The sequence below is a fragment of the Eutrigla gurnardus genome, assembly GCF_963514095.1.
Source record: "Eutrigla gurnardus genome assembly, chromosome: 4".
NCBI classification, from domain to species: Eukaryota; Metazoa; Chordata; class Actinopteri; order Perciformes; family Triglidae; genus Eutrigla; species Eutrigla gurnardus.
In genome coordinates, this window is record NC_139918.1 from 4,918,506 (window position 1) to 4,946,429 (window position 27,924).

General features: G+C 40.2%; 1 protein-coding gene and 2 long non-coding RNA genes across 3 annotated transcripts; 1 reads left to right on the forward strand and 2 right to left on the reverse strand.

The window, feature by feature from the left end:
* Positions 1-9,482: 9,482 nt before the first annotated feature.
* Positions 9,483-10,879, reverse strand: LOC311011718. The gene is made up of 4 exons (XR_014596942.1): positions 10,809-10,879; positions 9,932-10,190; positions 9,756-9,843; positions 9,483-9,651 (listed from the first exon to the last, which is right to left on the reverse strand). It is a non-coding gene; the product is annotated as an uncharacterized lncRNA (long non-coding RNA).
* A 10,793-nt stretch (positions 10,880-21,672) lies between these two features.
* LOC311011896 (uncharacterized protein) lies at positions 21,673-26,502 on the forward strand. The gene is made up of 11 exons (XM_084007092.1): positions 21,673-22,031; positions 23,174-23,297; positions 23,420-23,669; positions 23,782-24,058; positions 24,165-24,342; positions 24,466-24,542; positions 24,648-24,828; positions 24,981-25,229; positions 25,321-25,492; positions 25,575-25,723; positions 25,983-26,502. Exons 1-11 carry the CDS (start codon positions 21,741-21,743, stop codon positions 26,159-26,161), a joined length of 2,127 nt encoding a protein of 708 aa, XP_083863218.1. The 5' UTR covers positions 21,673-21,740; the 3' UTR covers positions 26,162-26,502.
* On the reverse strand, positions 26,175-27,588 carry LOC311011897. Its single transcript, XR_014596949.1, has 3 exons — positions 26,983-27,588; positions 26,736-26,890; positions 26,175-26,304 (listed from the first exon to the last, which is right to left on the reverse strand). It is a non-coding gene; the product is annotated as an uncharacterized lncRNA (long non-coding RNA).
* Positions 27,589-27,924: the final 336 nt, after the last annotated feature.

The window sequence follows — 27,924 nt, forward strand, 5'->3', positions numbered from 1 at the left end:
ATCATGTCCTTCAAAAATGGGAGGATTGAGGAAATCCTCTTGGAGGGAAATTAGTTTAACTTTCATCAATCATTTACCAATCAGTTCTTTTTAGTGTGTACATTTTAATTGTCATTTATTTAAATCATTTACCAATCAGTTCTTTTTTTAGTGTGTATATTTTAATTAATGTCATTTATTTAAATCATTTATCAATCAGTTCATTTTTTGAGTGTGTATATTTTAATTAATGTCATTTATTTAAATCATTTATCAATCAGTTCATTTTTTGAGTGTGTATATTTTAATTAATGTCATTTATTTAAATCATTTATCAATCAGTTAATTTTTTGAGTGTGTATATTTTAATTAATGTCATTTATTTAAATCATTTATCAATCAGTTCTTTTTTTAGTGTGTATATATATTTTTAATTCATGTCATTTATTTAAATCATTTATCAATCAGTTCATTTTTTAGTGTTTATATATATATTTTTTAATTCATGTCATTTATTTAAATCATTTATCAATCAGTTCATTTGGAAATGTGCAGAACAGTTCAGAGATAGTACAGAGATGACCAACTATCCTTTACCCCCAACATCACTGCTATGGCCCGATCCTGCAGATTTGCCCTCTACAATATCCGCAGGATTCGGACCTTCCTCACAAAGGATGCAACACAACTCCTGGTCCAAGCACTGGTCATCTTCCGCCTTGACTACTGCAACTCTCTCCTGGCCGGACTCCCGGCCTCTGCGACTGAACCATTGCAGCATATCCAGAACGCTGCAGCACACCTCATCTTCAATCTACCCAAATTCTCCCATGTGACCCCCTCCTCCGTGACCTCCACTGGCTCCCTGTTGCAGCACGCATCCAATTCAAGACGATGACACTGGCCTTCAGGGCCATCAATGGAACGGCACCTGTCTACCTTCAAACACTGGTCAAACCTCATGCCCCGAAGCAAGCACTTCGCTCCTCTACTTCAGCTGGCCGGCTGGTACCACCATCGCTGAAATCAAACAAATGTCGCTCAGCAAAGTCCAGACTCTTCTCTGTTCTGGTCCTCAGTGGTGGAACGAACTCCCGACTAATGTCAGGACAGCAGAGTCACTGCCATCTTCTAAAAAAGGCTCAAGACTCACCTGTTCAGACTTCACCTCAACTCTACATAACATGACCCACTAACTGAAAAATTGAATTCCGCTTTTTGAAATCCTTCATATCTCTTATGAAAACATACCTTTACTCATGTGGACAAACTGTTTGAGTGCTTGAAATGAGTTTACCAAAGTCTTAGGTTCACAAAAGTAGTGTAATATATGAATAAAATAGTAGATGAATGTAAAATAAATGTCTAAAATGAAGTTTTGTCAATAGAGATTTATTCTGTGCTGTTAGCCTGGGGCCTGTACTACGAAGCAGGATTTGTGCTTAGCGAGGTAACTTTTCTGTTTCAGCGTACATCCTACTGACCACTTTGAATTATGTTTTTATATTTATTTGATTTGCTCCCAAGTCCGTTTTACACCGCCGGGATTGCAGCTGAAAGAATGAGGCTGATATTGTCATAAACCACATTATAAGAATACATCAAAGCAACAAATTAATTGTTTTAAATGTATATGTTTGGCCTTTTATTGCTGAAGGACATCATAAGAGTTAAAGGGACGAGAGAGAGCAACGACATGATTTAAAAGACGGCTGCAGGGCGGATTCGAACCGGGACCGCCGAAAGGAGCCTCACATGTTGCGGTAAATCTACCACTAAGCTATCAGCGAAGTCATTGTTGTCATTCAATCAGTCAGATCTACTAGTGCCCTTATGATGGGGTAGTCATATTATACTACTACTAATACTGGCCGCGTTTCCCAGATTCGATCGTTCTTAAGGACTTAAGAAGGCTCTTAAAGGAGTCATCACCTGGTTTTATACGTATCCAGCCCCCCTTGGATCGCTTTGGATCAATTCGTAAAACTTATTAGAAAAAAAAAAAAAAAAATTTATCAAACATTGAGCTTGTTCTGACCCTTTTTCGTACCGCGATTTTATCACGCGAGATTACGCGCGAGGTTTTGACTGGTCCGGATGTGCATTGTATAATATGTAATGAGGCGCGCGTTGATTCGCCGCAGGAAGGACAGAGCCGGGGGGGCTTGCCTGCATGCAGACTCCAAAACATAATGGCGGCGCTTCGGCGATTTCAGGTAGCGGACGGGGCGGGGTTGGGTGGTGAAAGAGGGGTGGGCTTATGCAAGTAGCCGCCACGGTGACGTCACCGAAGGCGCAGAATCAAAATCTCGTGCTTTAGGAATGCACACCCTTGTATGCTATTCCTGTTCGGAAAAAGAGCAGAAGCGAAAAAACGGCGCCACTTTCAAACTCCAGCCTTTCAGGCAAGTTTCAACTGAGGTCAAACACAGATATGCATGTTTTAACAAGAGAAATTGCGATTTCCAGGTGATGACTCCTTTAAGAAGGGTTTGGCTAAGAAGGAGCGCTAAGATACGGGTGTTTCCCAGACGCGTTCTTAACTGCCTTCTTAGTAGAACCTTAAGATCAAGCCAAAGAAGCTTCTTAAGGAGCTCTTAGTGGGAGCTGTACACCGCGGTGGTGCTGAAACTGAATCAATCGATGCCAGGCTAATCGATCACCGACCTCTTTATCAGCGCATAAGTCACACACAGCGCCCCGTGGTCCCCCCGACACAGGTGCAATTAGGCTACACATGTATCAGGTGCGGGTGTGTGTTTGTGTGGGGGGGGGGGGTTGTGTGTGTGCCAACAGGTGTATCCAAGTAGTAATCAAGCCCATTAGCGCATATATACCCCCATGGATATAGGCACACACATGTGAGAATGGAAGAAAGCAGCAGCAAGCGAACCAAGCGGGCACCGGCGTTCACCGGGGAGGAGATGGGCATGTTAGTGGACGAGGAGAATCGGTGTCACAGCTGCCACACTCCGTGACACCGATGCCTTGCTGAGGCCGGTGCCGTCCCCCACCACCTCCAGGAAGCTCCCCACTGCGTAAAAACGCAGCGCAGCCAGGAGCTGCACCTCAGGGCTGAGGGCAAAGTTGCAGCGGGTTGCTCTCTGGATGTGTGGAGACACCAAATGTTGTTTTTACGTGATCTTTATTCGGCGTTCCACAACATACACGAGACAACACAGCGCAGAACCGGAACTCCCGTTCCTCTGATAACAAGCAATAGAGAACAGCACCATCTATTGATACAATTACAGTACTACAACACCAAAGTGATCAGCAGTTGGATCTCCGCCGGGGCAGCCGGTACTTTGTCTGGACAGCCCGGTCTGACAGCACGTCCAGTGGCGAGAAGTGCTGACGCACGTAAGCATTTATATAAACTGTCTGGCTTCGCGCACGGCAACGCTGTTGGTTCGCAGCGAGAATGTGCTCTATTGCAGCCATGGTTTCTCACGGGCGCGGACTTTGGCAACGCCTTTATATAGAGTAGCAGGTGGAGCCTCTCTGGATGAGGTTCAGCTGAGTTCAATTACATCTGTTTCCTTGATATCTGTGAAATGCCACAGGGTTGTTGATGTGTTTTTATGTGTAGTACTATAAACTCATAAACAGGGTTTACCTGTCCAGCTATGAGCGCATGCACATGAGAGAGGTGGCGTTTGCAGCATTTGACCAATCACATACATGGATCAGTCTACTGCAGCGGAGCGGCGTATTTCACGTACGAGGAGCGAACCATAATCTTACAGAAATCCGAAGAAGTTAAACATATAATGCAGGCAAAAGGCAACAGTTTCATCTGCCAAATGCAGGAAGGACAGCTGGCAAAAACTCACCGACTGTGTGAATGCGGAAGTCGTATTAATAGTGGCCGCGTTTCCCAGATTCGTTAAGAAGCTCTTAAGTGCTAAGATCGTCTTTGGAGCGCTCTTAAGAAAGCTGTGAAAGAAGGATGCGTTTCCCAGAGTCGCTCTTAGCCTAAGAAGATCTTTCACTAAGAAGGAAACGTAAGATCGAGCTGACCCACTCTTAACAGCCTTCTTAGCGACGAAATGCTCAGTGATCTAGCCGCGTCAGGGAAATTTATTTTCTCCGCTTTTCGAAATAATAAACAAACAATGCTCAATGTTGTAATGCGCAAAAAAAAAAAATCATTGAATTACACGTTTAAGTTTTCCACACACATCTGCATATATGAGTTTATAGTACTACACATAAAAACACATCAACAACCCTGTGGCATTTCACAGATATCAAGGAAACAGATGTAATTGAACTCAGCTGAACCTCAGCCAGAGAGGCTCCACCTGCTACTCTATATAAAGGCGTTGCCAAAGTCCGCGTGTGAGAAACCATGGCTGCAATACAGCACATTCTCGCTGCGAACCAACAGCGTCGCCGTGCGCGAAGCCAGACAGTTTATATAAATGCTTGCGTGCATCAGCACTTCTCGCCACTGGACGTGCTGTCAGACCGGGCTGTCCAGACAAAGTACCGGCTGCCCCGTGCGGAGATCCAACGGCTGATCACTTTGGTGTTGTAGTACCGTAATTGTATCAATATATGGTGCTGTTCTCTATTGCTTGTTATCAGAGGAACGGGAGTTCCGGTTCTGCGCTGTGTTGTCTCATGTATGTTGTGGAACGCCTTACGTCTTAAGTCCTTAAGAACGATCGAATCTGGGAAACGCGGCCAGTATTAGTAGTAGTATAATATGACTACCCCATCATAAGGGCACTAGTAGATCTAACTGATTGAATGACAACAATGACTTCGCTGATAGCTTAGTGGTAGAGTTACCGCAACATGTGAGGCTCCTTTCGGCGGTGTCCTTCAGCAATAAAAGGCCAACCATATAAATTTAAAACAATTAATTTGTTGCTTTGATGTATTCTTATAACGTGGTTTATGACAATATCAGCCTCATTCTTTCAGCTGCAATCCCGGCGGTGTAAACTTGGGAGCAAATCAAATAAATATAAAAACATAATTCAAAGTGGTCAGTAGGATGTACGCTGAAACAGAAAAGTTACCTCGCTAAGCACAAATCCTGCTTCGTAGTACAGGCCCCAGGCTAACAGCACAGAATAAATCTCTATTGACAAAATTTCATTTTAGACATTTATTTTACATTCATCTACTACTTTATTCATATATTACACTACTTTTGTGAACCTAAGACTTTGGTAAACTCATTTCAAGCACTCAAACAGTTTGTCCACATGAGTAAAGGTATGTTTTCATAAGAGATATGAAGCATTTCAAAAAGCGGAATTCAATTTTTCAGACTTTGGGCCAAATAATCTCTTTACACATTGGTCTAGAAGCTGAGTTTGTTCTGCACATTTCCAAATGAACTGATTGATAAATGATTTAAATAAATGACATAAATTAAAAAAGATATATATATACACACTAAAAAAAGAACCGATTGATAAATTATTTAAATAAATTACATGAATTAAAATATATATATATACACACTAACAAAAGAACCGATTGGTAAATGATTTAAATAAATGACATGAATTAAAATATATATATATACACACTAACAAAAGAACTGATTGGTAAATGATAAATAAATGACATGAATTAAAATATACACACTAACAAAAGAACTGATTGGTAAATTATTTAAATAAATGACATGAATTAAAATATACACACTAACAAAAGAACTGATTGGTAAATTATTTAAATAAATGACATGAATTAAAATATACACACTAACAAAATAACTGATTTAAAGTAATTTTCTAACTAATTTTCATCTAAGAGGATTTCCTCTACTTTGCCATTTTTAAAACACATTATTATGTGTGGTGGGATTGACGTATTATTAGGGAATGTTTTTTCCCACACTGATGACTGGATGACCCTCTCCGTGTCTTGTGAATCCAGGACTTCTATATCGCCATTGGGGAGGGTCCTGACCCTTTGACACCACATTTTTTGTTGCCAGTGAATGCCTATAGAAAATAAATATATAATTTAGTCATTGTTGCATGAGTCAGCCTGCCTGATGTCCAATGAAAGACTAATTCTAAAGAGGAAGTATCAATACAAATGATGTAGCAATTTACTCACCTTGACCTCTGTAAATGAGGTCGAATGGAGTGTGTACCCATGAGCATGAGGGGAACCTTTCCCCCTCACGTGAGTGACACACACCATCATGCCGACTTCCACCTTGTGGAGAATGGCCTCCCGCCAAAGGCAGACTCTCACCTCTGCATCATCCTAAAATAGTAGAAACATGCTGCGTAAGTGGTGCTTACTTTTTACTAAAATGTGATTGAGGTATACACTTCCAAGAAAATGCTGAGAGAGAGAGAGAGAGAGAGAGAGAGAGAGAGAGAGAGAGAGAGAGAAATTCGTATTTGAAAAAAAAGCACATCATTTTAATGATTCTGTACCTCCCTGATCACAGACACCCTCAGAGGGATGGGGCGTAGTGATGTGTCGGTCGCGAACGATCCGGCTCTAAGAGCCGGCTCTTTGAAGTGAACGATGGGAGCCGGCTCCTCACTGGGAGCCGATTATTTTATTATAATTTTTTTTTCCTCCGCTAGTTTTGGTGAAAGCCACAGGTGATTGGTCAATATGTGTGGCGGCAACTGCGTGTCCATACACAGAGCAGTGGGGGCGGGGGACAGGGAGGTTCAGACACACACAGCAGTGAGCACACGCACACGCACACGGAGGGAGACAAGAGAGTGAGAGAGAGGACGAGAGAACGAGCGAACTAGAGAGAGAGAGAGAGAGAGAGAGCGCGATGAACAAACGGTGAGAAAATGAGTGACAGCAGCAGGAAACGTAGTAGAATTTGGACCCATTTCAATGCTATAAGCAGCTCAAAGGCGGAGTGTAACTTGTGCAAGGTGAAAATATCATATAGAGCAGGCTCCACAAATAACCTGCACAGGCACATGAGGACCTTCAATGTAAATAGTCCATCTTCTTGCACATATGCAACCAGTGAATTTTCTGTTTTGTTTGTTTTGTTTTTTAAACACTGGTGAAACAAGGAGTCTGGAGCCCTGGATGGGACTTTGTTTTTTATAGCCTACTTAATAATTTATTTTTGTAGCACTCTGTTCAAATTTGAGTGTATTCAGTAGCTTAATAAACCTATATAAATGATACATATTTGATATAGTGTATGTTTTTCACATTAGTAATTCATTTTACACATGGTTTTGCATTATTTTTGGTGATAAACATACTTTAAGCAACAGAAAATCTGAGGAGCCACTTGGGAGCCGAAAGAGCCGGCTCTTTTTAGTGAGCCGAGCCAAAAGAACCGGCTCTCCAAAAAGAGCCGGAATTCCCATCACTAATGGGGCGGCCTCTCTCCTTCTGATATTTCTCCACTGGTTCTGTCTAAATGTGACAGGGGAAGGACTTTTATTAAATGCCATCAGAACTCAAAATACAGTCAGGCATTTCGCTGTGGTACAATGCAAATGAAAAATATTTATAAAAAGTTATTTGGGTTGTGATAAAATGTGTGTGTGTGTGTATGACTGTAGGCCTCCATGTGTCATTTGCATTTCTAACATGCTTATTTTGTTTATCTTTCACTCACTTCATTGCTGTGCAGTTTAAGCTTGTACTATTTATAGGCAATATAAGATGGATTTCAAGTCAGTGAAAACTGTGTTATTCAGTATGCAAGGGTTTAAATATATGGATGAAACTTTGTGTAGAAAAAATGTCCACAAACTTACGGCGACTACACAGCCCTCCACGGTGAGGAGATTAGCCATCTCTGGCTCCACGTCCCTGATTTTTATTTTTATTGAAGGTGGTGCCAACAATGTTTCGGCCTCCATCTCCAGGTGGGCAGGCACGTCAATGGGCAGGCAACAATAAATGGCAGTATTATGCTGGGTCAGCATGGATTTTTTAGGGCCGAATTTGCTCAAGGTGTAATTTTTATAACGGCATAGGAATTTCCTTCCTTCACTTGATTTGCCAGTTTTTCAAATAAAATAAATTTGATAACTGTGCTGCCGTCTGATACGGCAGCCACAGTGTTTGTGTGGGTGGACACGGGGATTGCCGTGCCATCGTTGAAGCTCCAGTTGGGGACCTGTATGTTTTGCCTCAAAGCCAACACCTTTACAGTGACAGTGGGCCACCTCTGGTACGGCGTCGTCGCGGACCCAAAGGTTTTACGCAGTGCCATTCTGAAAATGCAGAAACAAAAAATACAGTTTTATGAGGTTTTATGGCTACCACATATATTTATTGTTCTCAGTAGCATATGAATTACAATATATAGATTAACCCGATAATAAACTCTTTTTGAAGATTATGACTGTTGGTAATGTTGTACACTCCAGTACACAAGGAGGCGCTATAAACGTTTCGCGCAGAGTTGCACAAGAGTGGCAGTTCCGGATCCGGACCAAAGTGCATGGTCAAAGCCATGCTCAAGGCTCGCTGGACCGCTCCATAGCCATACTCTCCGGGAGGGAAAGCTTTTGGCTATACGGCGTGGAAGTACCGAAGATCATGCGAATGCAGGCAAGTGATAAATGACATATTTTAAGTGATTCGATAGTCGTAAAACCGTTACGTTTTCTGTTTGTGATATTACCAAGCTAGCGTTAATGCTGATTAGCGGCTCGTTTCGAACGCCAGCCAACGGCTGTTTTCGAACGTTAGCTAACGGTTAGCTAACTTAGCGGCTAACGTTACCTAATTTAGCTGCTAACGTAGCTAACGTAGCAGTTAACGCTACCTGACTTATCAGTAAGCTAAGCTAAATATAATTTTGGTAAAAGGTGCTTAGCCTATAATGTTTAATAGTTGCTATTTTAGTAACCAGGGAGCGAAGTTACCCATTCAGACTCCGGAATTAACGTTACGGTGTACCAACGGTTATTTCGGACGGATATCAGCATTAACCAGAACCAGCAGTAGTTCATCCATTTCTGGATAAATTGGTAAAAATATATTAAAAGTGATTTGGCAAAATCGTTATAGTTGCTGCCCTACTGGCCATTTTTGGTTTCCAGAACGTTCTAGTTACGTACGCCTTTGGTTCCAGTTACGTTCCCTGTATGTTACCTTTGGTTAGGTTTTGGTTGCCACTTGGTTGCACGTTCTGCAAACGTTAGGTTGTTTGGTTCCCTCAACGTTCTCCTAACGTTCCCCTAACCTTGTTGGTTATAATGTTGGTTCCCCTAACATTCCCCTAACCTTGTTGGTTACATGTTTGGTTCCCTCAATGTTCCCCTAACGTTCCCCTAACCTTGTTGGTTATAATGTTGGTTCTCTCAATGTTCCCCTACTGTTGTAATGTCTGATGAATGAACAGGCACATTTGGCAGGACTTGAAAGTTTAATACAAAAAAATAATAAAATACAAGTGTAATACAAAATATAATAAAATACAAATTAAAAAAAATAAATAAAAGAGATACAATATAATGCCAATAATACAATAAAAAATTAAATATATAAAAAAAAAACAAAAGTAATCTAAAAAAAAAAAGTGCAGAATTGCTGCTGTCCGTCTTTTTCAGGCTACGTTTCATGATGAGTCCAGATGAGCAGAATGTTGCAGGGCGTGAGCAGTTCAATGACTACAATATTTTGCAGTTTTCACCCGCAAGCGTCCTCGTCTAAACGGGGCCTCAGTCTTGCTGACCAGTTGACCTAAAAAGAAAAAGAAACAAAGGTTTAAACACAAGAAGTTCACAAAAGCACAAGAAACACCCTACTACCAACCAAGACATTTCAGAGACAGAAGTTTGATTTACCATCTGTGTGGAGCAAACTTGAGCGCTTGCCCAATGCACTCCTCGACCTCTGCTTCTGTCTGGCCAGGGAAGTTCTTCACACAGGCCGCTACAGGTAGAAGTAAAAAAGTTACACATCTAAATCTCATCAGTCAAGCTTGGCATATAACTGATGTGAACAATATATAAACACTTACCTGTTATAGTCTTAAAGTCCTTCTCCCCTTCAGGCTGTACTGGGACAGGACATTGTTTGTTTGTAATATACATCGAATGGCATCCCCTGCACTTGCCCCTCTAACTGTTCCAAGGAAATGTTGCTGTAAAAAAACATAATTAAAATGAATGTGGAGAGCTTATACAATCTAATTTTATAAGCCAAATCAGTACGGTTATGAGTCCTGGGATATCCTCAGAGGATCGTAGCAGCAGTGTCTGCTCCAAATGTCCAGTTCCCTGTGCTGCAGGAACATGATTATTGTTGAGGTTTTATTTTTGTTTATCAGTAGTGCAGTTTATAAGTAATACCACACGGTATAAGTTCTTACAGTCAAATGTTTCCTGTTAAATGTTTTACGATAATTAGGTTCTGTACAAATCTAAATAACAAATATCTGAATATATATGATTGTTGACTCATGTTTCCTCTTATGGCCTGCAGGTCTATTTCCCTCCTGCTCTGGAGGAGAGACCCTGCTGCAGTGGTTGGCATCATGGCTGAGGAGATGGGGTGTAGTAGGGTAATAGCAGGTCTTTGCTCCATCACCTCATCCATAACAACAAACACTTCCAGTGTGCAGCAGTGACCTCTCCTCCCTCAGTGCTGACACTGTCAGTTCCTTTAAACACCACTTCTCATAATCATTGTTTAGATCAACTATTCACCACTAGTCATATATTATAATATGTACTGTAATACTGTTCCACATGGGACCAACTTAATGGACTCTGATGTTTGAACACATTGTAGATATTACCCAGCACTGACTCTGCCTGGTTATTAATAAGAAAGACAACTTCATCTTGTTTCTTTTATGCTATAGTGTTCAATACTTTAAACTGCTTCCAACTCACCTTGTATTTCTGCTTCATGTTCTCCCACTTCTTCTTAGCTCATCCAGCTCCACCTTCCCATGTTCTTCGATCATCCTATATGAAGCGGATCAACACGTAGAAAGAGTTCATTGATGATTTCTTGCCGCCTAAAATAACTGTTAAACAGAACGTTTCAGGTAGACATCTCAGGAGAGCAGGACATCTCCCATCTATATAGGCTGGTTTTCAACCTTATATCATTGAGTAGCTAAATATGCAACAGCAGAACTTAAACGGAGTCCTGCATATGAGAATTATAACATTTAACACCATATGTTCTTACGTGAAGCTTCTCAGAGCAGCATTCCTCCTGCCGGTGAACGTCTCCTCATTGTTCCCTCCACTGAATGAGGCGCTCTGTGTTTTACTTCCGTCCCTTTAACGAACAATGATGCACCGTGTTATTTACCACCGCTAGTTAATATATTACCACGTTTTAACACAAGCACCATCTTCTTAGTTAACGTCGGTAAAAACGGCACATTTATCGCTTCGCTTGTGCTCACTAACCTCTATGGTAAATTAGCGTCAGTAGGCTAGCCGGCTAGCAGGACCTTCGATTCGTAACGTTAACGTACAATTCCAACAACAATAAAGTAACGTTCATTATCAATACGAATAAAAAGTCAGCTGGAAACATGAAAATCGTGTTACAGTATACTTACATGTGTACGCGGTTTGTGTCGGGCTGTCGCCAGAATCACCGCAATCGTCCGCCATTACCCAAAACTTTTCAGTCTTCTTTTCCAACCACCGGGCGCTTTCTCTTGACGTCACACACGCGCGACGCAATCTTAAAGGCACACTTGCATTCTTAAAGTTACATTTGCATTTGATATTACAGATAAATATTCCTTTCATATTAAACAACAGGCATACTTTACTCTGTACTCTACCCTTACTTTTGTGCGTCATTGTTGTTGGCTCATGATGTCACCTTGAAACTGGCAAAACACTGATTACCATGATAATTGTTTGCAAAGCCAAAATGGCACACACATTAAAACCTGGTCACCCATCACAGGAATGTCTGGAATTATCCATCTTGAAGATCTTGAATAGCATTCCCAATGGTTGTCATTGTCACGTAATAGCTCTTTCTTCACAATTTTTTCTCACACTGTTCTACTATTTATCATCATTATTACTAAATTATACAATTCTGTCAGGCCTTTCATGTTCATTCATGTCCAATTTATGTTCATACTCTTGTGTGTCCATATTGAATAAGTATATATAAGTATATATATGAATAAGTATCTATCTATCTATCTATCTATCTATCTATCTATCTATCTATCTATCTATCTATCTATCTATCTAAAGGCACTTTGTATTGGCTACATGCAAATTAGTAGCCTAAGTGTGAAATATCAATGCAACAGGATTTGTCAGCTCTAAAAGTCTTCGTTCTCAGATCAACCCAAAAAACACCAAACATAACGTTGTGTGGAGGTAAACAGTGCAACCACAGGAGAACGTTGTGGTTCTGTGGTTTCCGCAACGTTAGGGGAACGTTGGGCTTTGTTAGGTTTCTGCATAACGTTCTCTAAACGTTATTTCTTGGTTTGGTTATAACCTAACCTTTAGAGAACCAAATGCTAACGTTCTCTAAACGTTATGTGTTAGTAGGGTGTCCGTGAGTTTAACGTGTGTTTGTGACTGTTGGCTAAATGACAATGTTGCGAAGCTAATGCCGGCCAACGGCTTTTTTTTTTTTTTTAATCGTTGCGCTGCTGGTCTTCAATACGGTGATACAGTAACATTAACTTGGCGAAACTGACGTTGTCTTACTTAAAATAGGGATTTACTTTCGGAATTATATTTATAGAATACTTTGCTGGTATTTATATGTCCAGATGGGAATATACATCTTGTCAAAAAGTCAGCGTAGTGTGGTGACCTACCTTGTCAGTTCCTTGGAATGTTGTAGAATAATGGCTGGGCTGTCAATCAATTTATAGAGTATCATAACGGCTGTCTCGCGCACCTAGAATGCCTCGCGCAGCTGTAACATCCTGAGGCAGACAGGGACATCATATGGAATGCATTGAGTTGCACCTCTTAATTCCCTGCTTGTTGATCCAAGACCGCAGCCCTGATCGTTTAGATTTTTGACAGTGAAACAAAGGACACACTGGTGGACATGCAGCATAACATTTGTGAGTGTAGTGTGAGAGCTAGAGCATTTTAAATCAGACTATCAGCCTATCAGTTAATACAGAAGGCCATTAATGGTCAGTTTTTTGCCCTAATTACTCCAGGACTTTTCTCATTCATTGGTTGTGCATTCTTTGTGAAGAGGTGTACACATCAGTGAAAAGTTTAACATTCATTAACTTGAATATCCAGTGGCAAATAGCTGAGAGCTCTCCCATCCTCTCTCCTTTGACCACTTCTTATAAATCTGGTGACATGTACCTGTTATGTGACTTGTGTTTTTATCTCTCCTTTAAACATCCCAGAACCAGGGTGACAGAGGAACAAAAAAAGAAGCATCAGAGGCAGTGCAGCAATCAGCATTCAACGCTAGACAGTCTTTAAGTATCTTCTAGAGCAGGTGTGTCAAACTGATCCAGTAAAGGGCCGCTGTGGCTGCAGGTTTTCATTCCAACCAAGCAAGAACACACCTGACTCGACTTATTCACCTACCTGAATTGCCTTCACACCTTGGATCAGGTGTGTTCTTGCGATCATAGGTGCCGTCTATCTATTTATTTATTAATCTATTCTTAACAGAGTTGCATATTAAGTATTACAATAAATAAATTAAAATTAAAGCAAGTCTAACCTTTTCTGGCATTAGCAGAACAAGTGTAGTAAGTATAGCGAGTAATTAAATGTTGTAATTAAATGTTGTAATGAAGAATATAACAAAATGAATCGAGCTAGAGCAGCAAAAATATGCATCCAGTAAATGCAGAAGCACCGGAAAACCAGAAATGAGACAATACGCATGCATCTTCATCTGAGCGCCTCTTCTGATCAGACTTTTTGAGACCACTGATCCACATTTTAAAACGAATATCGGCAGATTATGACCGGTGACGGATCAACCGGATTACCCTTATTAAAGGGTACTGTGAATTGTGTTAATGCTGGTTTAATGTGAAATAGTAACTTGTTTGTTTTTAATCTGTTGGTAATCAAGTGCTTCATGTTTTGTTTGTTCTGTTCCTATTATGAAATCTACTTCTCCAGAAACGCCAAGAACATCTGCCATCCTTGGCTCCAGGTCCTTCTTGTGTGGAGTGTGCCTGCAAGCTTCTTTCCTCCTCCAGGTGGACAGGCACATTGATGGGGTGTCAAGCATAGATTGCTGGGTCAGCATGGATTTTTTAGGGCCGAATTTGCTCAAAGCATAATTTTTTATGGAATAGGAATTCCCTTCCTGCAGTTGCCTTACCAGTTCTTCCAATAAAGTAAATTTGATAACTGTGGCTGCTGTCTGATACGGCAGCCACAGTGTTTGTGTGGGATGACAGGGGGATTGCCCTGCCATCTGAAAAGCTCCAGTTGAGGACCTGTATGTTTTGCCTTGAAACTAGTTAATAGAGTTGAGCCGGATACTCGGCTGAAACGAGTATCCGGTACGGATAAAGCACTTTTGCCGAGTACGAGTATTATACGAGTAATACGAGTCAATATCTGTGCTCGGATTAAATAAAAATCCTCATTGGGTAGCTGACTGTGTCTGCGTCCTGTGATATGCTACAGCCCCTCCCCTACACACTCGCAGACGTGTTGTTGTGTCCGCTCTGATCACTCACACACAGAACAGCTCTCTGTCTCTCCCTCAGTCACTCAGGTTCGCGGGTCGTTTTCCGTTAATGTTTAGGGTTTCTTTCTTCAGCTTCAGGTTTGTTATTACTTAGGTTGGTACTTACTTATGAACTAGTAGAGTTCTGGTACTTCGTTCAGACGTGGTGCCGACTCGCGTTGCGTCTCTGCCTGTCGGAGATTTTTCTTTTTCTTTTTTTAACCGTCATCTGGCTGCCTGGCTCTAACACTTTCTTGCTGTATTTCGTGAAAAAATAAAGCTGGTAGTGGTATAAATATTGGAAATCAAGCTACACACACACACACACACACACACACTCTCTCTCTCTCTCTCTCCCTCCACCTCTCTCTCTCTGCCGTCGGGAGGTTTTTTTTTTTTTTAACCGTCAACTGGCTCTAACGGTTTTTTTTTTTTTTTTTTTTTACTTCTTGCACTGAGTGTCTGACACTTTCTTGCTGTATTGGATAAAAAATAAAATAAAGCTAGTAGTGGTATAAATAATATTAAGCTACACACACGCCCCCCCCCCCCCCCCCCCCCCCCTCCCTCTCTCATGATCAGTGATACAGAATAATGAGTGACACAGAGAATACCAGTCAGAGTTTTCTTAACTTAAATCCCGCCCACTTTCGGGTTAGGCCCCGCCCACTCCGAGTACAGATACAGATACAGATAATTCATATGGTTAACAGATACAGATACAGATAGAGATAATGCTGTACTCGCTCATCCCTACTAGTTAATTTCATATTAATCAGTTATTTTTATTTATGTAATTTCAATCAGTTCCTTTCATATTAATCAGTTATTTTCATATATGTAATTTCAATCAATTTTATATTTAATTTCATAATTTATTATTTCTTTGTGTGTTTACTTTCAGTCATTCGTTAATCAGTTATTTTTATGTTTAATTGTATTTTTTTAGTTATTTTTATATGTTTAATTTTATTTTTTTAATCTGTGTTTTGGTTATTTGTATTAATTGTATTATTGAATTCTATGTTGTACATATCACTTATGGCGACTACACACCCCTCCACAGTGATGAGATGAGCCATCGCTGGCTCCACGTATGGGGTCAGTTCAGTCTCATTAATAATGAATGCACAGAGAAGGATTCACAAATATATTTTGTGATTTATATATAAATGACTCTCTGCTCACAAATACATTTCGTTTTAAATAAATGTAATATAAATTTATAAATATATGAATTAAAAAAAACATTTGCAATTTACATCAAAAATGGATTTGTATGTTGTTACATTTATATACAAACTGTTAAACTTGAATTTAAAAGACGCTTTTCATTTGTGAACTTGTTTGCATTTATTCATGAACTGGTCTGCATTTATTTGTGGATTTTTGAGACTCTCCTGACGTGGCTGGATTCACAAATGCATTTTTTTCAACAAGGAACTCTCTGTAGCCAATCAGATGCCTCCCTCGTTTTCAGCCAATCACAAATGTGCAGTGAAAGAGCTGTGCTCTTGCCATGGTGAGGTACCCCTCGTGGGAATGGGAATGACTGCATTCCCTCATGGGAATGCAGTCATGTGATTGGCTGAACGGTGGCCAAATCACAAAATATATTTGTGAATCCTTCTCTGTGCATTCATTATTAATGAGACTGAACTGACCCCATATCCACGTCCCTGATCTTTACTTGTTGTGAAGGTGGTGCCAGCAATGTTTTGGCCTCCTCATCCATGTAATTTCAATCAATTTTATATATTTAATTTCATAATTTATTATTTCTTTGTGTTACTTCCAATCATTCATTAATCAGTTGTTTTTATATGTTTAATTTGGTTATTTGTATTGTATTATTGAATTCTATGTTGTACATAAAAGGTTTGAACTAAAATGACTTGTAATGCAACACTGCTGGTCTAATCTGCATACACCTCTGGCTCTAAAATTATGATATCTATTAGTTAATTGTTTAGAGGTCCGTGACTTGATTGCTAAGATTTCCTACTGCAAGTGAATGCACCATTTTATTTTGTTCATTCTCGTGCCGTAGGTGTAATGACTGCTTAGAACACTCACGGGCTTTCGTGCGTGACAATGTTTACAAGGACCGTTATGGCACTGATGTGTCTCTGGGCTGTTTGGCTGTGTAAATGAAGGACTGTTATTTCCACAAGAACCTTTATGGAAAAGTTGCTAAGTCTCTTTAAACCTGGGCTGCATAACCTTTTACACTGACATATAGGAAATGGTGCTAATTAATGAAGATGTGTCTATATAGAGACCCGAAGCCGTCTAAAAGTGTAATTTACCAGTGTCCCTGAACGCCTCAAACAACTGCGGTCACGTCACCTGAGCAACGGCCCTTCACTCTGACTCTGCGTCTTTGAGGTAGGTAGATGTTCTCCCAACGGTTAGCTCTTTAACGGTAAAATAAGCCGGTTGAAGTGGTTGAAATTGACATTATTGAGGTTTGATAATTGATAGGAGTTTACACAATCACCATTACTATTCTTATATTGTAAGTTAACATTAGCAAGGACACTTGACGTCACATCATTAACGTTACGTTACCAGCGGTCGGACAGTTGCTGATGCTAAGTTTAGCTACGTTAACCATGGACATATTAAAGTAGATGTTAACTGACGAAACAAAAAGTAACGTTTTTCGCCACTAAATAAGGACTTTGTCACTCATTTACTCTATTTTATTAGATTAGGATGTAAAGCTGTCATGTTAACATCAACCAACTGTCAGTTGACTTTAGCCTAATCATCATAAGAATCCGTTTTAATGGCTCCTAACGGTTAACTCCAGTGCACCTATGCTTGTCCTAATGTTTCTAACAGTTTTAGCTGTTAGCCAGCAGTAAGCCAGGTAAAGTAAGTTAACTAACTGTATTTGTGCTCTAAACCCCTCTCATTAATGTGCATATGGCTTCGTGTTTTATACTGGACAGTTAAATACAGTTTTTAATTCGTTTTTATTTTATTTACAATTTTATGAAGATCATCTTGACCCAGTAGTGTTAACACGAAATTACACTAATGATTCATTTGAATTCACAATTGCATTGAAGTGTGTATAATTTAAATATTTACATTTTAATATAATGATGATGAATAATGAGTTTGTGTACATTATTTAATATGATTGGGTAAAAACTGTGATATTTGCATCTACATCATCTAAAATGGAAGCAACGTTTTTTTTTACCAGCAAGCTGTCTAACACATACTAAGAGAGAGAGAGAGCACATCAGACTAAACTCTTGTTTCCTCTCCTAGACAAAGAAGAAGAATATTCAGCCTCTGTGCTTGATTGGTGAGTTAAGGAAAATCTGAATGGAAACTCAGTACATCACACGACTAGATAACTGTTAAACTCCCTTAGATTAAAGGATACATGGGTCAAAATTCATCTTTCATTTCCTTTTTAGATTAATTATTATCATGTGCAATTTGTTGTACTAAAAAGAGTAACTTTGATTTGTTTGAAATGTGGTTAATTAAAACTGTTTGTGAATTTGAAGTGCATATTTGCCAGTGATGTCCAAATGAAGCTTCGTGAAGCATTTTCTTTATTTTCTGAGCCCAATAGATGGCGCTCTCTGTTCAACAATGGAAATATATCGGCCTTCCCAGAAATATATCGGGAAATATATTGTCTACTTGCTCCACAAAAGAGACAATTTTGATCACAAAACTTAAAACAAAGAACTTATGTGAATTGAAGTGATCTGAGCAGTCAAATAACTACCAGCCCAGGGGCTCCTAGCCACCACCAGCAGCAGCTAGCCACCACCAGCAGCAGCAGCTAGCCACCACCAGGCCAGTGGATTCTAGCCACCACCACCAGCAGCAGCTAGCCACCACCAGGCCAGTGGATTCTAGCCACCACCAGCAGCTGCAGCTAGCCACCACCAGCAGCAGCTAGCCACCACCAGGCCCAGTGGCTCCTAGCCACCACCAGCAGCAACAGCTAGCCACCACCATGCCCAGTGGCTCATAGCCACCACCAGCAGCAGCAGCTAACCACCACCAGGCCCAGTGGATTCTAGCCACCACCAGCAGCAGCTAGCCACCACCAGGCCCAGTGGCTTCTAGCCACCACCAGCAGCAGCTAGCCACCACCAGGCCCAGTGGCTCCTAGCCACCTTTCTCTTCAGTCATGCCTCGTGAAAAGCCAAAAAGGGAAAGAAATGAGGAGCCTAAAACTAGTATGGATGATGACTATGTCTCTATGTGCACTTTAAGGGAGCTACTCGACCAGCAAAAGCTCTTTTACAAGGATATGCTGGATCTCCAGGAAAATAATTTTAAAACCTTCCTCACGGTTGTCATGGATTCAACCAACAAACGAATAGATGATCTTGTAAAAGATGTCTTGGAATATAAACACAGTATGGAGTACTCTCAGGCAGAAGTGGAGGACCTAAAGAGTGCTCACACAGCCAATCTGAGCGCTTCTAAATCCATCAATTTAAACTTTGATGAATTTCAAAAATCTTTAGAAGCCCTCACTTCCAAAATGGATTACATTGAAAACCAGACAAGGAGGAATAACATCCTCATCGATGGCATCAAAGATGAGAAATCGGAAACCTGGCATGACACTGAAGTTAAAGCCAAGAAATTCCTTGCTGATCACTTTAAGATGGATCCGAAACTAATTGAAGTGGAAAGAGCGCACCGAAATGGCACCTTCCAACTAGATGGCAGACCCAGGACCATGACTGTCAAACTCCTTCGATTCAAGGACAAAGAAGAAATTATTAAAGGGGCCAAGTGTCTGAAGGGCACAAAGTTCTTTATTAATGAGGACTTCTCTGAGAGGGTGCGCTCCAAAAGGAAGGAGTTACTGCCAAGGCTTAAGGAGGAACGAATGAAAGGTAACATTGCTTATCTAAAGTATGACCAGCTGATTGTTCACGCTCCCTCATCCAAGCCCACCACAAGTAAATCAACACCTAATGCTTATGCATGAGTCTTCTATAGACAAATTGGTTCATAACCTAGCAGCTTAAAGTGCTACTTGTTTTTTTTCTTTTCTCTTTTGTCATATTATGAATGAGTTTTTAACTGATGTTGACTTAAAGGACTTTTGTGCTGAGCATGTTTTCAACCCTTTTGAGTTAAACGGAACTGATGGTTATACTGACTCTGCTGATCCAGACTCAAATTGTCTTAAATTTACCAGCAATTTGTCTACCATTTGTGAATATTATAATGTTCAACAATTTAAAAATTTACATGAGGGTTTCTCAAATTCATCTTTTTCTACTTGTCATTTGAATGCTCGTAGTCTTCCAAAAAATTATGATGACTTTACTAATTATTTATCTTCTCTCAATCATGAATTTTCTATTATCGCCCTGTCAGAAACTTGGCTGACAGATTCAACAGAAATGTTATATGATATACCTTTTATATAAGGCAGTTCACTGTTGTAGACCATAGAGAACTGGGGGTGGTGTGTCAATTTATGTTCATACCAGCCTACAATTCTGTGTTAGAGAAGATCTGGTCCATGAATTGAAAAACATTGATGTTGAAGCCCTGTTTATAGAAATTACCTCTTGTTCATTTTTTAGTGGCAGAAATGTTATCATTGGATGTGTTTACAGGCCCCCTGATACAGACTCAGTAAGTTTTAATGATACACTTGGGTCAATATTAGAAATGATAAATACGGAAAGGAAACTATGTTTTCTACTGGGGGACTTTAACCTTGATTTATTCAAATGTGAAACTCAGGCTCGGACTGCAGACTTTCTTAATATTTTGTTTTCCTGTTCTTTTTATCCTCTTATTAACAAGCCAACAAGAGTGACAAAATCATCTGCCACCCTAACTGACAATATCTTTACTAACTCTGTGAATAATACAACTAAATCAGGCATCCTTTTCACTGATATCTCAGATCATTTTCCCATTTTTCATTTTTCTATCTCTGACAAGACTGGCCCTGTTGGTACAAATTCCTGTACTGTACGTCGATTATACAATCGGCAAAATACTGAACGGTTCAAAAAGTTGATTGATGACATTTCATGGGATAATGTTTACAAACATACAGATGCTGAGTCTGCTTATCAGACTTTTGTGACAACCTTTAATTCGGCATTTCATTTATGCTTTCCACTGGTACAATAAAAAAAGAACCTTGCTGTACCGAATAAAAAACCCTGGTATACGTCCGGCCTCCACAAATCCTCAACAACCAAAAATAAGTTATATAAGAGGTTTCTTACCAATCCTACACCTCTGAATTCAAAAAAGTACAAAACATATAGAAATAAATATAATCATTTAATTCGAATAGCCCAAAAAATATATTTCAGCAACAAACTCAAAGAATATTCCACCGATATCAGGTCTACTTGGAAGGTTATCAATCAACTTATGAATAAACAAAAGTCTTCTGTTTCTCATCCTTCAGAGTTCAATGAAGGTGGTGTAACATTTACTGATCCTTATGTAATTTCTTGTGAATTTAATAATTTCTTTGCACAAGTGGGTTCCTCTTTGTCAAAGAACATTAAACCTTCTAACAGAAATCCATTGGATTACATAAAGGTTAACTTCCCCCCTCTTTTACAGTTTGAAAATACAGACATAGCAGAGGTGATGGAAATCATTGGCAGATTGAAAATATCTGCTGCGGGCCATGACGATATCTGTGCTTCATTGATTAAATCTGTGTCTTCATCTATTGTTGAACCATTAACGTATATTTTCAATCTATCGTTGCAGACGGGATGTGTGCCTAAAGATCTAAAAATTGCTTAAGTTATCCCACTTCATAAAACTGGGGATACAAGATAATTTAAAGGGGACATATTATGCAAAACTGACTTTTTCCTTGCTTTAGTTTGTATATTTGCGTATCCGGGGTGTCTCCCGACCCCTTTAACATGAGTTTTGACAACTAAGTCAATATTTAGTAACTGGCAGAGTCAGGAATTTAGTCTCTAAACGAGCCGTTTGGATTTTTACCGTATTGTGACGTCACAATCCGGTCTTTTGCATATTCTTGCATAGTCATTGCATATTCATGGTATATCCCCGCCCACATTACGCCGGCTACCTGAACAAGGATCCGCCATTTTTTCTTACTCGCTTCACTTGTACTCGACAGCCTAACCGCCACCATGTACAAGCCGAAAGCCAAGCACTGCTGCTCTGTCATCGGATGCACGGGTCCTCATATGTCGCTACATCGCCTCCCAAACAAAGAGGATTTAAAAGCGAAGTGGCTAAATTTTGTTTACCAGGGAAACGTCCCAGCGTCATTGAGCAAAAATGTCCTGGTCTGTGCGAATCACTTCACATCGGACTGTTTCTCCAACCACGGACAGTATACCGCTGGATTGGCAACAAGACTGCTCCTAAAAGATGGATCCATACCCACTGTCCGTGCCGACGCCACAGATGTTGCAACTGTAAGTATTTACAAAAACAGTATAGTTTGTGTTACTTTGGTCATTTAGCACATGAGCTAATGCTAACTGTCGTGTTAGCCGAATGAGGCTGAGCTAACATTACATGTGAAGTGTTCAACGTTGTGCTTACTGGCAGTCGGATTCACTATAGTGTTAATGTTACCAAACGTTAATTTGTCATATCAGCACTCTTTTAAAACATGACGGTGATTTGAGAAAATGAATTAGGACATTGAGATTGTATCGCTTCGAACCGGCCTTGAACCCCTGCTCGGCCATGAACATGGCGAGGAGACGGGTGAAATGTCTCTGTTGTTCGCGGACGGTGAGCTATTGTTCCGCTGTGAACACGCAGGGAAGATTGTTTTAATTGGTCTTAGTAATTCGCGGACGGTGAGCTACTGTTTCGCCGTGAACACGCAGAGGACACGGTATAAAATGGTCTTTTATTCCCGACAAGCTAGCTATGTTCATTACTTAGCATGTTGTGCTAAATGGCTGTGTGTTTGTTTACATGCAACTACAGCTGTAGCGTTGTCAGGAGTTCACGGACGGTGAGCTACTGTTCCGCCGTGAACACGGAGAGGACACGGTATAAAATGGTCTTTTATTCCCGACCAGTTAGCTATGTTCATTACTTAGCATGTTGTGCTAAATGGCTGTGTGTTTGTTTACATGCAACTACAGCTGTAGCGTTGTCAGGAGTTCACGGACGGTGAGCTACTGTTCCGCCGTGAACACGCAGAGGACACGGTATAAAATGGTCTTTTATTCCCGACCAGTTAGCTATGTTCATTACTTAGCATGTTGTGCTAAAGGACTGTGTTGGCAGTCGAAATAGTTCCTGTGCGTTTGTATACATGTAACTACAGCTCTAGCGTAACCTATTGGCATGAGAGACCAGACATGAGAGCACCAAAGCGTTATCTGCAATAAAGCAGTCACTACTTTGTTTTGTTTCCGGAGACAGGGGCTACCTGCTAGATATCTGCTGTGCTACTATCAGTTATATGCAGGCATGGACACAGAAAAGTTTGCTTCACAAATGTCTATTGCTAATCATCATTTCTGTCTACATATTTTTATTTTTCATGTAACATGAGAAAGCAGACACATAACCTATTGCTTCTTTTTGTGTTTAGACAAGTACAACTGTACAGCAGCCTGTGGTGCATCATGTTGCCTGCCAGACAGACCAACCAGTGACATGCAACGTTGGCACACAGCTTTCCATGAGAACTCTCCAGCCTCACTTCAGAAGCACAGGTTTGTTGCCCAAAAGCATATCATGTCATGTTAGTCACTATGTTTCTATATAGTGTAATTTTAGTTTTACTCTGTTATGAATATGGAGTGGCTAATGAAAAATATATTTTCATCTATCAAAGGCACACAGAAATCAGTGTCCTGTGCTGATGTTGGTGTTGGCACCTCAACCATTGCCTTCTCAACTCGTCAACCATTTTTAACATCAACCCCAATAAAAAGACCAAGTAAAAGGGCTCGCTTGGAACTGGAGGAGGAGGAAGAGGAGAATCCATTGGAGGGTAGTTCATCCATGGAAATTCCCGACCCCAAGGATTCTACATATGATCCAGAGGACTCTGTCACAGTTATGTCAGAGTCAGCAGATGTGACGTGAGTTAATAACCTCAGAATTCCTTTTATTCCCTACATGTTTTTACATAATTTGTCTCAAGCTGTGTGGGAGTTACTAATTTCTCTTTTGATTATTTTGTTTTTCTACTAGACTGGAGCCTTCCTGCCCTGTTCATAAGACACCAACGTATATTGTCTATGAAAAGTGTCTGATGGAGCTGTTTGAGGTGTGCCCTGTCTGTCAGCGTGTGTCAGACGTGCAGACAAGAAGGGTCGGCACATTCATCTCTGTAGAACAAACATGCCCACATTGTCAGTTCTTCAGAAAATGGAACAGCCAGCCAATTCTGGGAAGCACACCTGCAGGAAACCTCCAGCTCTCAGCTGCAATATACACCACAGGTGCATCTTTCTTCAAACTTGAAAAGGTAATAGATTTAGTCATCACTATGTAAATGTATTATTTTTGCATATCATATTGCTAAATGTTGTATAGAGCAGTACTTATGACACATCTTGTCTGTCTGTCCTCAGATCTTCCGGGCAATGCAGCTGAAGATGTTTCAGTATGACACATTTAGGCGTCATGCACGGACGTTCATAGAGCCTGCAATCATACACACGTGGAAGACTGTGCAGAACGGGATGATGGAGCAGCTTAGTCAACAGGAGAGTGTTATCCTGGGTGGCGACCTAAGGGCTGACTCACCAGGTATACAAGACTCTCTGATAAATTTTACTCTAATGTTTTTGTTTAGAGAAGTGTTTACGATGAAGTACAACAAATTGATAGGTAAGATTAAATGTCTGTGATATTCTACATTTATTTTTGAAGGCCACTCTGCCAAGTTTGGCAGTTACTCAATGATGGACCTGAGGAGCAACACTATTGTCGACATACAGCTGGTTCAGGTGAGTGAAATGGTGTGATCTTTATTCAAGATAACTAATCTGTGTTTAATGACTGCTTTTAAGAATCATATATTTAATAGACTTTTGTCCTGTTTTTCTGATCAGAGCAACGAAGTCGGGGGAAGCTACCACATGGAAAAAGAAGGTCTGAAGAGGAGCCTTGCTCTCCTGGAGGCATGTGGTGTTACATTGGACAGCATTGTCACAGACCGTCACCCTCAGATCCAGAAGTTCCTGAGGGAGGCCAATGTGACACAGTACTACGATGTCTGGCACATGGAAAAAGGTAGGGGTACAATCAAGATAAAATGCCCTTGCTCACAGGTCCACACATTATATTATCCTATTATCATAATCACTAATATGTTACATGGGTTAGAGTTATTTTGTAATCAACTTATACTGTTTATCTGAATGTGACAAATATTGTTTTATTAGGACTGTCCAAGAAACTGGTCAAGATAGCCCAGAACAAAGAATGCGAAAAGCTGAAGAAGTGGCTTCGAAGCATGAAGAACCATGTGTACTGGACAGCAGCCTCCTCTACTTCAGGGCCAGAGAGAGTGGCTAAGTGGACCTCCATTCTCAACCATGTCCAAGACATCCACACACATCCAGATCCTGCTTTCCCCCAGTGCTTGCATCCACAGCGCACCTCAAGGGACAAGAGCAAATGGTTGAGAGCAGGTAGATAAAAACAAAATTGTGAATAAAATGTTTTTTTTTAATATCTAAAAGATGTTTAACAGTTTGAATTCATGTGATTTCTTTTTTCCAGGGACACCAGCTTTCTGCAGGTTAGAAAAGGCACTGATTAACAAGAGAATCCTGAGAGATGTTGAAAAGCTCAGCCCTCACTATCAGACCTCATCGCTGGAGGCATTCCACAGTGTCATTTTGCGGTTTGCACCGAAGAATGTTGTCTTCCCATACCTTGGAATGTTATGCAGGTAATAAAACTACCAGTATCTGTTTATTTCATTATAATTTAGTTTGTTTGCTATCTTTCTAACTACTATTTTTCCACCCAAGACTCTACCTGGCTGCCCTGCATTATAATGAAAATGCTGGCCGACCTCAGGCAACATCGACAAGAGGAGAGCTGCTCTACAGAGTCAACTTCCCAAAGTCAAAACGCGGAGAATGCACTGCAAAGCCTGTGAAAGCAGAGCCAACATTCCGTAAGTTTTACAGTCTTTTATTTAAACTCCACAAATAAAAAGTAAACATGAACATACAGGCATATCACAGAATGTTGAAAATAAACACAAACAAATAAAATCTGAATTCTTTTTACATGGTTTTCAAAAGAAATAATAAATAAGGAGAATGTATAAATATGAAGTAATTAGGTGAAATAACAAGAGAAACTTTACACAAGGCTTTTTGGTTCTAGTGCAACTTTCCTGTAAACATACATCTTTGTTTATTGCACTACAGATTACGTTGATGCACTGTTGGACCTCATCTTTGATAAGGTTTTCCAGGACCCTGCCCCATATGTGAACGAGGTGCTGAAGCTTAAAATCCCTGAAGACCTCTCGGCTCAGTTTGACCGACCTGACAAGCTGACCGTTATAGCAGGTTATGTGTCGAGGTTCAACCAAGGACAGGTCTGAACCCAACATACTGTCCTTCTGCATCAGGGAACTCTGCACGAATCCTCAGCACCACGCAGGCGGGCAGCACAACTCTCACTCCCCGGCCCAGAAAGCCCCAGCACCAGCTTACAAAGCTTCTGTAGGCTAGGTATCTATATTGGCTGGACACAATGTAATATAAAGTCAGCACTGAATGTTCACGTCCATGGCAATAAGATACTTTCATTGTTATTATTTTTATATTGATATTGAAGTACAAAGTTCAACTGTTCCACTTCAGTAATTTATCTTCCTATTGTTTTTATTATTTCATATGTCTACACATGTTTACAAATGTACAATAAACAATCTTTACTTACTGTTCTGTGTGTTTTCATTGTTTGATATGTAATTTTCATGTTAACTAGATGGATAGATAGATAGCTAATTAGATATACATTTGTTGATCACAAGCTGGGATCTCAGTAAAAAATAATAAGGATAAACTATAACCATAAACTATAAGCAATGTAAGATAGAGGAAGCACCTACGTACTTTTGAGCATAACATTTTTGCGATAAATTAATAGTATTTATGTGACTGAAAGCTTACTGCACAATTCCCCTGAGACGTAAAGGTCCATAGTCTGCCCGATAAATGTTTAGTGCATTCTGCAGTGAAAATACATTCAGGCAGACAGGTTCGAGGCCAGGATGGTCCACCATGCATGTTGGTGGCTCAGGAAGCTGCTGTAGTCTTCGTGTAACCTATAAATTATGAAAGATAAGTGAGTGACAATGGATGATAGAAAAGAGAGACTGCAAAATTACAACCATGTTTGCACAGTGTTCACACTTACTTGTGATATTTCCATACAGCATATATTCTCAGGTTCTGTAGGCATTTGTTCACAATTGCCACAGGAACACCTATTTTTTAGCAGAATTGTATTATTGATTGGAAACTACGATAGCTAAGCAATCACGTCGTGTTGTTTCTTTTGTAATATTTATTTAAAGTTTATAAACCGGTATATTTCGAGGTAACAAACTTAACTACTAACCACTGAGAAACATCCATGTTCAATCTTGGCTGCTGACTTTCTTCTGGAGCCTCTTCTTGTTCTGGGTCGGACTCCGGCTCGAACAGGTAAGGTTGCACCGCAGTTTGTTGACCGGCAGCCATTTCTCCCCCGAATCAACCGTTGTTATGGTTACAAAATGGCGTCCTCACGTCTTACGCCCGGCAGGAAGAGGTGGGCGGTGCCAAGACCGTTTGGGCGGCGCACGCAGTAGCTCATTAGCATTTAAAGGGAAAGTCACTGAATCCGGCCGCTGAAAGCAGGGCTGTGAAACTGGTATGTTGAGAACCCTGCTGTGCTCAATCCTTGGGTTTTTTCGACCAAAGCATGTTACTATCATTCCATTTAGACATCAAAGACCCATGTCAACAAGCAGAAATGAGCATAATATGTCTCCTTTAATAACGATCTATTTTACCATGTTTTTCAAAAATTCTAGAAAAACTGGTACAAAAAAGAATCTTATCTCATTTAAATAAACACAGCATTTTACACAAGCACCAATATGGTTTCCGGGAAAATCATTCTACAGATATGGCCCTCTTACAGCTGGTTGAAAAAATGTATACAGCCATAAATAACAATAAATATGCTTTGGGTATTTTTTTAGATTTATCGAAAGCCTTTGATTCTGTTGACCACACTATTTTACTTTCCAAGTTACATCGTTATGGTTTTCATGATTATTCATATATTTGGCTTGTTAATTATGTTTCAAAC

Coding starts and splice junctions, on each gene's coding strand:
- LOC311011896 (XM_084007092.1), top strand. CDS start 21,741: ATGTACAAGCCGAAAGCCAAGCACTGCTGCTCTGTCATCGGATGCACG. Junction 24,059..24,164: donor CTTTCTTCAAACTTGAAAAG/GTAATAGATTTA, acceptor GTCTGTCCTCAG/ATCTTCCGGGCAATGCAGCT. Junction 25,724..25,982: donor GAAAGCAGAGCCAACATTCC/GTAAGTTTTACA, acceptor ATTGCACTACAG/ATTACGTTGATGCACTGTTG.